This window comes from Coccinella septempunctata, chromosome 7, assembly GCF_907165205.1.
Source record: "Coccinella septempunctata chromosome 7, icCocSept1.1, whole genome shotgun sequence".
Classification (NCBI taxonomy): Eukaryota; Metazoa; Arthropoda; class Insecta; order Coleoptera; family Coccinellidae; genus Coccinella; species Coccinella septempunctata.
In genome coordinates, this window is record NC_058195.1 from 3,262,844 (window position 1) to 3,275,991 (window position 13,148).

The window sequence follows — 13,148 nt, forward strand, 5'->3', positions numbered from 1 at the left end:
AGTGAAGAGGGAGCTTTACTGACGGTCGTGAAATGTGGAGTGAGCTTGACTGATGGTCGTAAAGCGTAAAGAAAGCTTGACTGACGGTCGTAAAGTGTGAAGAGGGCTTAAATTATGGTCGTAAAGTGTAGAGGGAGCTTGGCTGACGGTCGTGAAGTGTAAAGAGGTCTTATTGATGGTCGTAAAGTGAAGAGGGAGCTTTACTGACGGTCGTAGAGTGTGGAGTGAGCTTGACTGATGGTCGTAAAGCGTACAGAAAGCTTGACTGACGGTCGTAAATTGTAAAGGGGGTTCAACTGAGGGTCGTGAAGTGTGAAGGGAGCTTGAGTGACGGTCGTAAGGTGTGGAGACCACCGCAGCCACCAGAGCAGAGGACTCACGCGTTCCGTTTAAAATTTTTTCAATACTTACATCATCCTGGTAAGGATTAACTATCCTTTTGGAATCTCTCTTTTCTGAAACTTGGTGGAAGTGCTTCTTCAACTTTTTTCTGTATAGCTTTGGTTACTTGCGTTATTCTACTTCCCATTATGTGGTTTTTGGGTCTGATGGAGATGAGATCTTGAAGAATAATTACTTGTGCAGAAGTAATTTATTATATAATTATAATGTTAAGGCTTGGTCTTAGTGTAACACCTGATTTTATTACAATGTAACTGTACAACATTAAAAAAAATATATATTCAGTCATTCAAAACAAATTATGTCAAATTCGACCTATAAACCTTCAATGTTCCATATCCATCAATATAAAATAAAAAATTCACAAAATAACCGTAAAATATTAAAATCAAGGAGAAATTTCTCACATACAATTTTTTAGAGTGGAAAAAAGAAGATACTCAAAATTGTAAAAAAAAAAATTCTCAACTGGTGTAAAGATTTTCGAAGTATATCTGGGTTGAAAAAAAGTCAATGGAATGAAAGTATTGTTTCTATTTGATATTCTTCATTTTGATTCTCTTGAATAGTAGAATAGAATGAATTCTTTACTTTACAGTCACGAGTTCTTTTTTCGAAGATTCCTCAAAATAATCCTTTATAAATAATACAAAAAGATTTTTGATTAGAACGACTGCAAAGCTGCGAAAATATAAACAGTTATAGGTCTTATTTGTACAATTGCAGTGTATCGTGATATTTCTCAGTCCGAATTTTAAAAAATAAATAACGATTAATACTACACAAATACGTACATATTTATAAATTCTTTACATTGAAGGTAGTTTACGATTCTATAAAATATCGGATTGAATTGATTGATGCCCGTATAAGTCATTGATAATCTGAATCAAATATTCATCATTCTTATCGGGAGAATATCTAAGTAATGGAATCTCACTTATAAGTGTTTTTTTTTTGTTGAGGAAAATATTAATTTATAGTAAGTGTGGGGAAAATTCTGACTTGAACCGAAAGATTATCAATAACTTCCGGTACAGTTTGAAAGGATCAACTGTTTACATGATGCAGATGTTACAAATATTACATTATAATATATATGAAAGGCATCATAAAAAAACGATTTACATTCTCCATCTACCTATTTGAATATAAACACTTAATATTTCGTCAAAAAACCAATATTTGTTTCTTCGAACTGTAACAGATAAAGTAAGATTTCATTGACTCACCATAACTAATTATTCGTCCAAGCAAAATTTGCAACTATCCAGAGGGAAATATCTCTTTGTATCAGGACCGGATCGGAAACAACATATAGGAAAAAAGTATTTATTTTGACCTCGAAAATATGATATCAAAGACTCAGCCTGTATAGTCCATTCAAGAAAGATTGACATCTCAGTAGGTCTAAAAGTCCAGACGCAGCCACAAAAGAAGATCAATAATTTCTGTAGTTTCAATCACAGAAACGGAATATATAAATATAACCTAGAAAAGTATTTGAAAAGACGAATTATTCAAATTCAGAGCATATTATTCAGTATTCAAAATTGATACAATGTTTCCAATTTGTTTGATTGAACTCAGAACATGAAAAGCAGTACGAAGTTGAAATTATCTTCGGTCAATGCATAGATGCACTTTTATTTACACCCAACTTAAATTCGATTCTCTATAGCCACCCAAGAAGTCAATCATAAAGGAATATTTTAGAATAATCAAGTTCGAGAGGGAAAAATGAATTTGTGAATATGAGACTACCAAGAATTGAGATATCCCCCAAAATCAACAAGTTCCGCCTGGACTGGATGTTCCTTTACATGATTACGAATGATAGGTAACTTTACAAAAACCAACTCCTCACAGAACACAAACATCTTACCATACAGGTTCATATTTACACAATCACTCATGCTTATATATTTATACAAGTCTATAGTGATGAAAATATTTCTGATTATGTACCATAAAAATGACTATTGTGAATAGCTATGGATTCAAAAGATTGCCAAGTATTGAATTGCCATTTATATAAAAACAATCCTGTAACTAAGAAAACATTCCGATCGATAGCAATCGAAACAAGTCGACATTCAATGACTGATCCGAAATAATATATTCATGATATCCTATCGATTCTCAATAGTCTGAAACCAATCGTATTCTATTTATATAAATGGAAATGTCCAGCTCGAATTTTACACTGGTGTAGGGAATGGGTTCTGAAAAATCAAGCTTATATTCGGCAAAAAAAGTTCATTGTAGCTGATTATTCGTTGCCAACAAAAACGAATTCATTGCACAATACTTTTTTGTCATACCTAAAAATAAATGTGTTATACCTTATCGTTATTAAGATATAGTCTTTATCACATGATTTAAAAAGATCAGTTAACAGTAACACTGCCTCGTCTTTTCTCTTCGAAAAATTTACATGAAGTTTCAAATTTATACTTATAATATCTCAATTATCACAAGTCCGATGTAGCGTCACTTTTATTTTTATTTTCATTTGTTGCTTGGCTCCTCTCCGGGGAATGGAATGAAGGTTTGATTTTTGTGTGATCTTGTTCTTTGAATAATGGAATGAACGTTTAGTATACTGGCTTCTCACTCAAACGGCGATTTAAGTACTTTTTTAGAATATCTATAGCACGTCATCAGACACTCCTTAGGTTTCGAAAGGCATCGTCGATGTGGAAGAAGAAGAATTAATACTAGCAGTACTCGAGACCCGATTTTAGATGATATACTCAAGGGACTACAGATTTTCGACAGTATATAACAAGCGGTAATTCCACAGAGTTCTCCTAGATCTCCACTCGATTGAATCTTGAAAAAAGCCACGTCTAGATATCAGGGTATATTCTATTTATTTCAGCAATGGCATGACGTCACGGTTAGGGTCAAAAACCGTCGAATATGTTGTAGTTCGTGTTGTCAACACTCTGCTAGGTTGCCAATGTGATCATTCTGATTGTGGGTGTTGATTTCATTCGTGAAAACTTCTTTTAGATTTACTTTCCAGTTGTTGAACTTCTTACAAGCTAATATCTACTGATAACGACAACTTTTACCAAATTCTTCATTTATACAATGTGTGCAAAAATCACACCCAAGTATATTCAATCCACACCAACCTATAAAGGTTCTAAATCAATTTGGCAACGTCGTTTCCCCAGCGATCCCTGACGTCATACCTCGCTGAAATAAATAGACTATTGATGGTTTTGCGTTTGAATTATTCCTGCCAACTCTAAACTATTAGCAAAATCTAGATGACTGGTTTCAAATTGATATGATTTTCGACTTATAACTTGCTATAGGGTAAATTTGTAGGTTATAGAACATGTTCACCTGGAAATATCTATGCGTGACTTCCTACAGATCCTCATACGTTCCCTACCCTTCACCCCAACACTTTCCAATGCCTGATGCAACCCGCAGTAGCGCCGTGCCAGAAGTGATCGAATAAAACGAAAAAAATTACGGTAAAATACCGTAAACTCTTTCGTCATACTATGGGCTCCTCCCGCTTGAAATTGATGTTTTGAGACGCGCAAAAGTCCCTGGTTAACGGTAAACAATTGAAGTACGAACATATCTTACAGTTGTAGACGGGGGTGATATAGAACAGGATGACCAGAAAGATGAACAGTATGCCGGCGGACAACAGGCAGACCCATATGAGTATGATCTTCTTCTGCCTGTCGTAGGACCCGAACGATATGAAGGGTAGAAGGGCGTAGGATAGGAGGAAGCCGAATACGAAACCGAACAGATGGGCGTAGTTGTCCACCCAGGGAAGGAGGCCGACGAGGAACAGGACGAAGGTTATGGCGAGGAGTTTGCCGAGCGCGCGCCTCGGGTGTTTCAGCATCGGCCACACGTTGATGACTTCCACGATGAGACAGGCCAGGAGACCGAACTGCGACCCTGCAGGGCCCACCTGAAATTGGAAATTCGAATTATCATCTTTACAGATGGTCCTGCATTCGCTGTCGACGTGTCGACGTCGCAAGTACTATCTTCTGGCAAGTACTATCTTGGACTGGCAGATGAGGTCCAATAAGTCCGCAACGTTTCTGTGTTGGTAATAACTGATTTCTTCCAAAAAAACACGGATAGGTGGAAAAAACGAATTTGTAACGTTATATTAACGTAGAATATTCGTTCGCTACCCCAAGGGCTACACTCCATGACTGATAGCGAAGAAAAGGTCTATTTTGAGCGCAACTACGGGATTTCACTGACGGCGAGCGGTATCTTTTATTCTCTACCCCAAGGGCTTACGCACCATGACTGATAGAAAAGAAGAGATTTCTATTTCAACACTTATGACGCGGGAACGCGAACAGGGGGGTTGACGGGACTTTCTCTTCACTACCCCAAGGGCTTACGCACCATGACTGATAGCGAAAAAAACGTCTATTTTGAGCGCAACTACGGGATTTCACTGACGGCGAGCGGTATCTCTTATTCTCTACCCCAAGGGCTTACGCACCATGACTGCTAGACAAGAAGAGATTTCTATTTCAACACTTATGACGCGGGAACGCGAACAGGGGGGGTTGACGGGACTTTCTCTTCACTACCCCAAGGGCTTACGCACCATGACTGATAGCGAAGGGAAAAGTCAGACTCGCGAAACAGGGTAAAATACGGCAACTGACGCCAGTTGAATCATATACGTTGATTATAAGTGAAATAAACGTTGATAATGATCAAAAAAATGGTACTCACGTCTGCCCTATATGGTACAAAAATGGCGCTAGCTAAGTTTCCCGCAACTCCCGATCCCATGTAGATCAGGCATATCCTCAAACTCCCGGTGAGCTTCTCCAAGTCCCTCATCAGAAAATACTGGATGACCACGGTGAGGGCCAGCTGCAAAATACCCGCATGCAGAAATATGGAGGTCCAGAGCCGATAGAACTGATCCGGCGTTTCCGGAAAGTAGAACGGAAGCATGCCGCAAACGTCATTCAGACAGGACACCTACGAAAGAGTGTTGTTCGTCAGAATTGTCAAACTTGTAACGTTTTTTAAACGTTTATATACCTGAGAACACAGCGAGGCCTCTTCGTGAAAATTACCCCTGACGAAGTCGCAATATTCCTTGGTGGTGATTTTGCATTGGCCGTGGATGCCGATGCAACAGGGATGTCCAATGATTTCGCAGACCATGTGCTCGAGATGCTTGTCGCGACCGGTGCTGTCCAGCCTCGTCCTGTTCTGCTTCGAGGCGTTCGTCTTTCGACAAATCGGCCATTTCGTGATGTCGTCCGGCCATTCGTAAGGGTGGACGCTTGCCGGTGCATCGCAGAACCTGATATAAGCAGGTTAACAAAATTATTAAAGTGAAAAAAAAATTTCATAAAATAATGAAAACATGAAATCACCCAAGAAAGGACATTAGATCTGAATCGATATAGAAAATCGCCACTTTCTCCGATATATTTTCGATATTGCGACGTTGCCGCTTCTACGAAAGAATACTTCAAACATCGGAAAAGTTTTTTTCATTTGCGTTCAGTATATTTAGAGGTGCGCTCGAAAATTTACTTACTTTGGGTCGAGTCCACACACCGAACCGGATATGCGGCCGCCAGGGCCGTAATTTTTATCCGACCATTTCTTCCAAGTGGATATTGTTTCCTGCAAGAATTGGTGTTTATGTGTTAAACTCTGATTCAAGAAACGCACTGATACTTCTGGACCTACCGTTGGTTTCAGTCCTCGAAGCTTGTAATGAAATGAATTCTGTTAGTATTCGATGCCATATCATATCAATTTTAAAATCGCCAGAACGAGCAAAAAAAAAAAGATTCAAACCTCTTAGAAATTTCCAAATGAGATGTAATTTGATTTCATTTGGGTTTTTGTCCATTTACTTAAAACAGTCAGTTGGCTGTTTCGTAACGTTTTAAACTTTTAATCCAAGAGGCAGTGGCGTTTCCAGTCAATTGGCTTAAGGGGGGTTATTCCAAAAATGTAAACACTTAAATAGTTTTTATCTTCACACATATAAAAAGAGAACTCCTGGAACCATCACTGCCAAGAGGTGGATAGCTTATTTTTCAAGCAAATAACTAGACAAAGATCCCCTTCAATCAGTTTATATCAACGTCAATTTAGTATATTTTCAAATTAATTTATTTTTCGATGTTTCGATCAAAGATTATACCTAACCTAACTCACTGATCTTTGGTTTCGACATCGCGTCAAATTTCCAAGGCCAACCGACTCCTTCTACTAAAAGTGAATGGACTATTACACCTACACCGACTTCTCAGGCGAAGGATTTATCTTGACGGTTGAAAATTGAGCGAAATAATGTGTGAAATACAATTTTGACAAACGAAAACAATTATTTCAAGAACTTCATCATGGTTACAGCGACATAGCAGAATGTATACTTACCGAGCAATCCGCTTTGGAGGACTGCACGCATCCTGAATCATCATTCCGTATGCAGCATGCCGTTTCCCGTTCTATCGTCCGAATTTTTTCTATTTCTTGACTGATTTCTGCGTCCACCCTCATGCAGGGCGCGAATTTGGCCCCCAGATGTATAAGATCTGCCGCCCTCGGTCCAAACCTGATAAAAAAAAAACATCAAAAATGGCGGGACTATCATCCCCCTAAGTCGAATGCGAGGATTCAACTCACCAAAAATTCGCCGGCTCCAGATAATCGACCTGTTGAAGCGAGAGGCTGGTCACGAGAACCTGTCCGGACCTCGACTGTAGATCTATGCCGAAAGGTCCGAAACCGTAGCAGACCAGGGAAATGAATAGCACCAATATTTGGACGATCGTCACCCAATAAGTGAACATCGGCCTGTGATCCTCCAGGTCGTCCAGCTGTTCCTTTATTCTTTCGTCGTAGGCCACTGATTTCTTGAACGTCCTCCTGGAGGGATACAAAAATCATAAACATTGATGGCGACTACTAAAACAGGTGAAGTACGCCCCTGACGTTTCTCCCTAATTCCCCAGACCTTGCGAAAACCATCAAGAAGTTTATTAGTCACTGTGTGGATAAGGAACGACCAGCAAGGAAAATCAGTCATTGATTGGAATAAATGATTCTTATGCTGATAAATTACACAGTTGAATGAAGTGGTGTGATGTGAATTTACTGAAAACTTTACAGTATGGCAATAAACGTACAGACATACAAGAATGTATTGATATCTAGTTAGCCTGGACCAGTTCCATGCATAAAAAATAGTACGATCAATAACTCATTAGAAGTGAGAGTTTGTGGCTGGAATCTCGAGAACATATGTTTATAATGAAAAGTTCACCATTTAAAACGATGTAGATTTCTTGAAACGAATTGTTGGATTAGACTCGGGTACATTTCTACGATCCAGAAACAAAACAACAATCGATGGAATGGCTACACTCTGGTTCTCCAAGACCTTAGAAGTTTCGCGTCCAAAAATCTGCTGGAAAAGTTCTTGCTTTAGTTTTTTGAGATTGCCATGGAGTAATCATGACTGATTTTTTGGATAAGGTTAGATCAATAACCGGAGATTAAAATTCGACATTACTGACCACTTTACGGAAACAAATTGAAGAGAAAAGACGCGGAAAGCTATCCGAAAATGTTTTGTTTTTGCAGGACAACGCCCCTGTTCGCAAATCTCATGTTGCCATGCAAAAAATTCGTGATTTAGGGTTTGAATTACTAGAACACCCCCCTTATTCACCAGATTTGGCTCCATCCGAATATCATCTCTTTCCTCAAATGAAAAAAAGTTTAAAAGGTCTTAAATTTTCTTCCAACGAGGAGATAATGAAAGCTGTCGAGGTCTGGTTTGCAGAGAAAGAAGAAACTTTTTTTTAAAGGTCTAGAGACGTTGCAGGTTCGCTGTAATAAATGTATCCAATTCAGAGGAGAATATGTTGAGTAATAAAATATTTTGACATTGAAATTTTGTTTGGTTCTATAGTAGGCTAAGAATTTTTCAATATATCCTCGTAGGTCCATACGATACCCACAAATTAGATTCCTATGTAAAGATTGTGAGCTGCAGAAAATATTCCCTTTCAAGAACTATCAATTCCAAGGAAAAACAAAAGGTAAACGTATCCGATGAATCAGGGCACGAGTACTGGACGCGAGTTCGATGAAGTATACAAAAACTTACCCAAACATACGTCCCACCCATCCCATTCCATATTGTCTCCTGTCCGAGTTGTCTAGAAGGTTATCCAGGCAATTCGATATCCTACTCTTCCCTACTTTCGTCGGCTGTCTGGGACCGGCACGTGGATGATCACGTCTCCAGCCACTGATGGTCTTTGGCGCAGCGTATCTTTCTTGGGAATTCATACGTTCCCCTGAAACATTAAGAAAATAATATCATCCTCGAACAGCGACACTGTAACAGAAGGATCCTCATCGCGATATAATATTTGTTGAAATAGGAGAGGTTATTGTGGGGAAAGAAGATACAGGGTGGCCAACGTCAATTTCTGATTGGAAGGGGAACAATTTTAACTTTTTTCATCCCTGTAACTTCAACCCCCTAACAGACATAGTTATGTTGTTAATTCTGACATTTGACGCTATTGGTTCAGTCGGAAACAAAAAAAAGGTGCATGAAAAAGAGACGAAGCGAGGGACGTGGCTGTCTTAGGTCATGTAGCAATGGATCCGACCTTTAGTACTTGGAAATTGTCCGATGAAAATGATTTCATTCGGATTGGGATATCTCGGGATATTCATCCTACAACGATCCAAAATGCACATCAGTAACTGGATATTGTGTTGATACAGACGACCCTACAACATACAATCACGATGCAAACTATCCAGAAACAATAAATCGCACCGGGGTAACAACAGATATCCAATCTCGATTGCAAATATCCAGAAACGGGAGATCCTGTTTGGATTATAATGGGGTATCCCATCACGATCCTAAACATCCAGAAATTGGACATCGTGTCGGTATAATCATAGGTTATCCTATCCCGAATTATCCGGAATGACTGGTTGAAGAGCTCGGAAACGGAATGAAAATTTCACCACCGGTCATTTTCTGAATTGATATAGATTGAATTGCACGATATCGTAATTATCCGTTGTGAAAATTATGTGTGACTCAGTCGTTATTTAATTACAGATATTCATCATCCGGTATTGGCCTCAGCGATTCGATTTGATTCTGTTTCGTTGTTCGTATACAGGTGAAAGTTGGAAAAGAATAATTATCCGATTTTTTAACTGATCCCATCTTTTTGGGATCAGGTCAACTCTCTACACGCGTATCTATATAATAATAAGTTTATTTCGAAAAATAAACAGAATACATCACAGAGGCGAATTTTATTACAACCTGTTCGTGACTTTGAAATAAAAATAATTCTTAATATTGTTTCATGAGGATGAACGTTGAAAGAAAACAAAACATGAATATTCATATTCTCCACAAAAAATATCATGATATCCAAGGATGGGTAAAAATTCAGTCATCATCGGGTATAGCTTTTGTCGCATTCGAGTGAAGTTTCTTGTCATCATCAGGTATATTATTCAGTCGTCGTCGGGCATTTTTTTCTCTAATCGGTAAGTAAGTTTTTTTTTTTTTTTTATGCTATGTGGGAATCGGAGCCAGCTATTTTTTTATAGTTCAATCATTATTTATTAGGCTGTGTATTATTTGTCTGTTTACACTGTTCATCCAAGCCTTCAATAGTCGTTTGAATTTCTTAATATTCGATATATTTTTCAGATGATCAGGGATTATGTTGGAAATTTTCGGTGCAAGATATGCAAAACTTCTTTGGCCTATACTTTTGTTACACATAGGTGGTGGGTAAGTATATCTTCCTCTAGTAGCATAATCATGATTAAGCGTTGCGATAGGTATCCTCCCCAAGATGACGTTGGACAGAATTTTCAAAGCATACAATTGCCTTACATCTGGTACTCCTGCCTCCTCAAACAACCTCTGGCTTGGAAAAGTGCGGTTTTTCTTATGGATTATCTTCAGTAACCATTTTTGGATGGTCTCTAAAGGTTTGATGTGGTTATTATACGTGCCGCCCCATCCCACTATCCCGTAGGTGATCTGGGACTCAACCAAGGCTTGATAGAAAATTTTTAAGAATTTTTTTGAGACCAGATGCTTACTCAAGTACCTGAACTTGAAAAGAAGACCCCTCAGCTTGTTTACAACATTCTTTATATGTTTATTCCATCTCATTTGTGAATCAATTGTTATTCCTAAATACTTTATATGTTCTGTTTCAGCTATACAGATTCCATCATCAAAAACAAGATCTCCCAGATGCGGAAGACTCGAAGCATAAGAGCTGAACACCATATATTTAGTCTTGTCTATATTTAAAGTTAGTTTATTATGCTTGAACCAATTTATTATTTCTGGAAATATCACCTGAACTTTTTCTCTCAGCTCTTCCCATGTTTTCGCCTGGTATTGGATAACGGTATCATCAGCAAAGCAAATCGCACCTTCAGATTGTTTCATTTTGAGTAAACTATTTATGTAAATGAGAAATAGAACAGGACCTAATACGGTACCTTGTGGAACTCCGTATGTTATTGTCTCTTCTTGACTCCTTGAGTCTCCAATCTCCACAACCTGCTTTCTATTTGACAAATAGCTCTTTAATAATTTATACATCGAACCTCTAAATCCGTAATTTTTTAATTTTTTGAGCAGTCGAATATGGCATACTGTATCAAATGCCTTACATAAGTCGACAAATATACAAAGTGAAGGGATCGTTTTATCCAGACATTCATACAGCTTTCCTGTCAGTTCTCTTATAGCATCTTCTGTTGATTTTCCCTCAATAAATCCGTATTGTTTCTCGTCGATAATATTATATTTTTTCAGGTAGTCCATAATACGTCTTTTCATAGCCTTTTCCACTATCTTGGCCAGGTTCGATATCAGAGAGATGGGTCTATAGTTCGTAACTTCGGATCGGTCTCCGCTTTTGTATACTGGCTTGATAATACCTGTTTTCAAAGTATCAGGAAAACATCCCCTCTCAAAATAGTTATTTATAAGATGAACTAAAGGTGCCGATATTTCCCACTTAATTTCTTTTAGAGTTTCAGATCTAATGGAATCATGACCAGCAGCCTTTCCAGACTTGAGCTGACCTATGATATCCTGTATCTCTTTAGTGTCTACGGGAAGCAGGTAGAAGGAATTACACTGGGAAGTATCTCTTTCTTTATACTCCTTAGGTGGATCGATTCTATCAGCATAAAGTTTTCCTATACCACTGAAATGTTTATTGAATATATTAGCTATTTCTGTCTTATCCTGGTAATAAACTGCTTCATACTTTATATGTTGGATTTCCATTTTTGTATCTTTCGGATTTCCGCACAAATAATCCATACTTTTCCATACCGCCTTAGATTCATTTTGAGTTCTATGTACTATTTTCTGTATATAATCTTGTTTTGAACTATTTATAAGTTTTCGAATTTCATTCTTACATTTATTGTATTTAGATTTCAATATTGCATTATTAGGATCTTTTTTTAACTGCATGTAAAGGTCATTTTTTATGTTGATCGCTTTTATCATACTAGGACTAATCCATTTTTTACACGGAGACTCATTATTTTTTATCTTTACAGAATGTGTGTTGTTATTTATATGTTCATTAAGAATTTCAATAAAGCAGTGAGTCATTTCATTCACGTTCTCTTTTTCATACATTAGTGACCATGTTTCATTTTGCAAATCTTCTCTTAATTTTACATAGTTCACATATTTTTTTACTCTTTTTTTTTCGTTTTTATGTAGCAAAGTTTGGTGATCTGAATCCATAGTTAGAATCGTTGAAAAATGATCGGTAATAAGATATTGCAGTACGTATCCGTTTATGTGATCTAATCGGTTTTCGAGATTGCCTTTCTTGAGGAATATATGATCTATACAGGAATTTCCTGCAGGTCTAGTGCATTTATTTATGATAGACATGAAACCGAAGGAATATAAAGTATTCCTATATTCGTCAACAAATTCATCATCTGTGAATAAATTGATATTTATGTCTCCGATCAGTATGTGTGTTTTAGCCTGGCACTTATTCTCCAAATAATTATAAAGTTCTTTATTAAAGGTATGCACACATGTATCGGGAGATCTATAAATAGCTGTCAGTGTGAGATTATTTTCACCAGTTAGATTTACTTCTATTGTCATGCTTTCACCCAAAGGTATCAAATTATACGTGAATTTTATGTCTTCCTTCATGTAAACCAAAACCCCGTCATTTCTGTTGAATTTCCCCTCGTTATAAATGGTTCGATATCCAGTAATATTGAAAATTTCTAAGTTGTTTATTTGAAATGTTTCTGTTAACACTATTATATCGAATTTAACTGAAAGGGTATCTAGTACTAGTAGTAATTCATCAAGGTTTTTTGCGATACTTCTAATGTTCACATGAAATATCTTGAATTGACTCTGCTTGTCTTGTTTGAAAGTGTTAATATTCTCGATAATTTTTGTATCATATGTAACCTCTTGGTATTCTCTTATGTATGGATTCATGTTCTCTTGTAATTTATGGATAAACGAATTGAAAAAAAAAAAAGAAATATTAGACTGTATTACATAACTGTATTACATAACCTTAGGATCTCGTAGAGCCAGTTCTCAACTTTCTGCTTATCTTGGGTTCTTTTTTGGGTGGTGATTTCTTCTTAGGGTTTTTGTGAGTTCCTAGAAT

At 37.3% G+C, this 13,148-nt stretch overlaps 1 protein-coding gene and 1 long non-coding RNA gene across 2 annotated transcripts in view; one reads left to right on the plus strand and one right to left on the minus strand.

Moving 5' to 3' along the window:
* Positions 1-573: 573 nt before the first annotated feature.
* The window catches only part of LOC123316573 (inactive rhomboid protein 1), a 75,624-nt gene continuing 63,049 nt past the window's right edge, over positions 574-13,148 (minus strand). Inside the window, exons 9-15 of the mRNA XM_044902719.1 lie at positions 8,567-8,759; positions 7,078-7,320; positions 6,829-7,006; positions 5,975-6,063; positions 5,467-5,734; positions 5,149-5,403; positions 574-4,354 (exon numbers count right to left, since the gene is read on the minus strand). Coding sequence (XP_044758654.1) covers positions 3,920-4,354; positions 5,149-5,403; positions 5,467-5,734; positions 5,975-6,063; positions 6,829-7,006; positions 7,078-7,320; positions 8,567-8,759 — 1,661 coding nt within the window. The 3' untranslated portion in view covers positions 574-3,919. The remainder of the gene's footprint in view (positions 4,355-5,148; positions 5,404-5,466; positions 5,735-5,974; positions 6,064-6,828; positions 7,007-7,077; positions 7,321-8,566; positions 8,760-13,148) is intronic.
* LOC123316574 lies at positions 10,180-11,751 on the plus strand. The gene is made up of 2 exons (XR_006538092.1): positions 10,180-10,240; positions 10,291-11,751. It is a non-coding gene; the product is annotated as an uncharacterized LOC123316574 (long non-coding RNA).